The following is a 973-nucleotide window of genomic DNA, read 5'->3' on the forward strand; positions in this document are numbered from 1 at the left end:
GCTAAGCCCAGAGAAGGCTGAATGGGCAGAAATCTACCCCCGTCAATTTCAGTGCGTGCCGTACACCAGCTCCCGGACTGTCTCTGTGTGTCTCTCGGACGCATGTGTGCGCACGTACACGCTCAGTAATGGGGTGATTCCTGTCTCTCTCTCTCTCTCTCTCTCTCTCTCTCTGTCTCTCTGCAGCTTTCCTGACCATGGCTGTTGTCCTCTTACACACGTCCTGGGGGGTCGTGTTCTTTGACGCCTGTGAGAAGAGGAGGTGGCTGGCACTGACGGTGGTCGTTGTCACTCACATGTTGACATCTGGCCTGGTGAGTCTTACGCCCTTTTCCCCCCTGCCCCATTACTCCCTGACCAACTGCCTGACAATAAGAGAGGCCCCTACCTTTCCTGTCTGAATGGCGAGGGACCAGGTTGCACTCTGGTCCTGTTGAGTCTGGAAGGTGACACATTCTGCAATCAAACAGCCTGCCGTTGCCCCACCCTATCTAGGCTTGGACGTGAAAGATGCCCTTTCAAGAGGCAGCAACTGGCCCTGGCCACCGTTGGTGTGTATATATACCCTTTGCTGGAAATTCTTAAGGTGAGAAGGAAGCGTTATAAATTTACTGGAGCAGGGTAAGGATTCCATACGATGCAGCTGTAAGATGGTGGAAGCAAGGGTCAGTTTTTTTTTCCGTTTCTTGAAATCTGAGGGCTGTATACTGGAACACAAGGAATAGGAGCAGGAGTAGGCCCCCTTACCCCTTGAGCCTGCTCCACCATTCAATAAGACCACGACTGATCTGTGCATGGACTCGGGTCCACTTACCCGCCCACTCATCATAACCCTCAATTCCCTTACTGTACAAGAATCTAAACTGTCTTTGCCTCAACGAGGTAGCCTCAACTGCTTTACTTGGGCAGGGAATTCCACAGGTTCCCAACCCTTTGGGTGAAGAAGTTCCTCCTCAGCTCAGTCCTAAATCTG

General features: G+C 52.0%; 1 protein-coding gene across 8 annotated transcripts in view; it reads left to right on the forward strand.

The window, feature by feature from the left end:
- The window catches only part of LOC109924234 (gamma-secretase subunit APH-1A-like), a 29,794-nt gene that overhangs the window by 12,437 nt on the left and 16,384 nt on the right, over positions 1-973 (forward strand). For 4 of the 8 annotated variants that reach the window (XM_048620381.1, XM_048620382.1, XM_048620380.1 and 1 more), the window contains exon 5: positions 187-314. The exons of the other annotated variants lie outside the window; for them this stretch is intronic. In XM_048620381.1, coding sequence (XP_048476338.1) covers positions 187-314 — 128 coding nt within the window. The remainder of the gene's footprint in view (positions 1-186; positions 315-973) is intronic. 8 annotated transcript variants of the gene reach the window in all.

This window comes from Rhincodon typus, chromosome 46, assembly GCF_021869965.1.
Source record: "Rhincodon typus isolate 14 chromosome 46, sRhiTyp1.1, whole genome shotgun sequence".
Classification (NCBI taxonomy): domain Eukaryota; kingdom Metazoa; phylum Chordata; class Chondrichthyes; order Orectolobiformes; family Rhincodontidae; genus Rhincodon; species Rhincodon typus.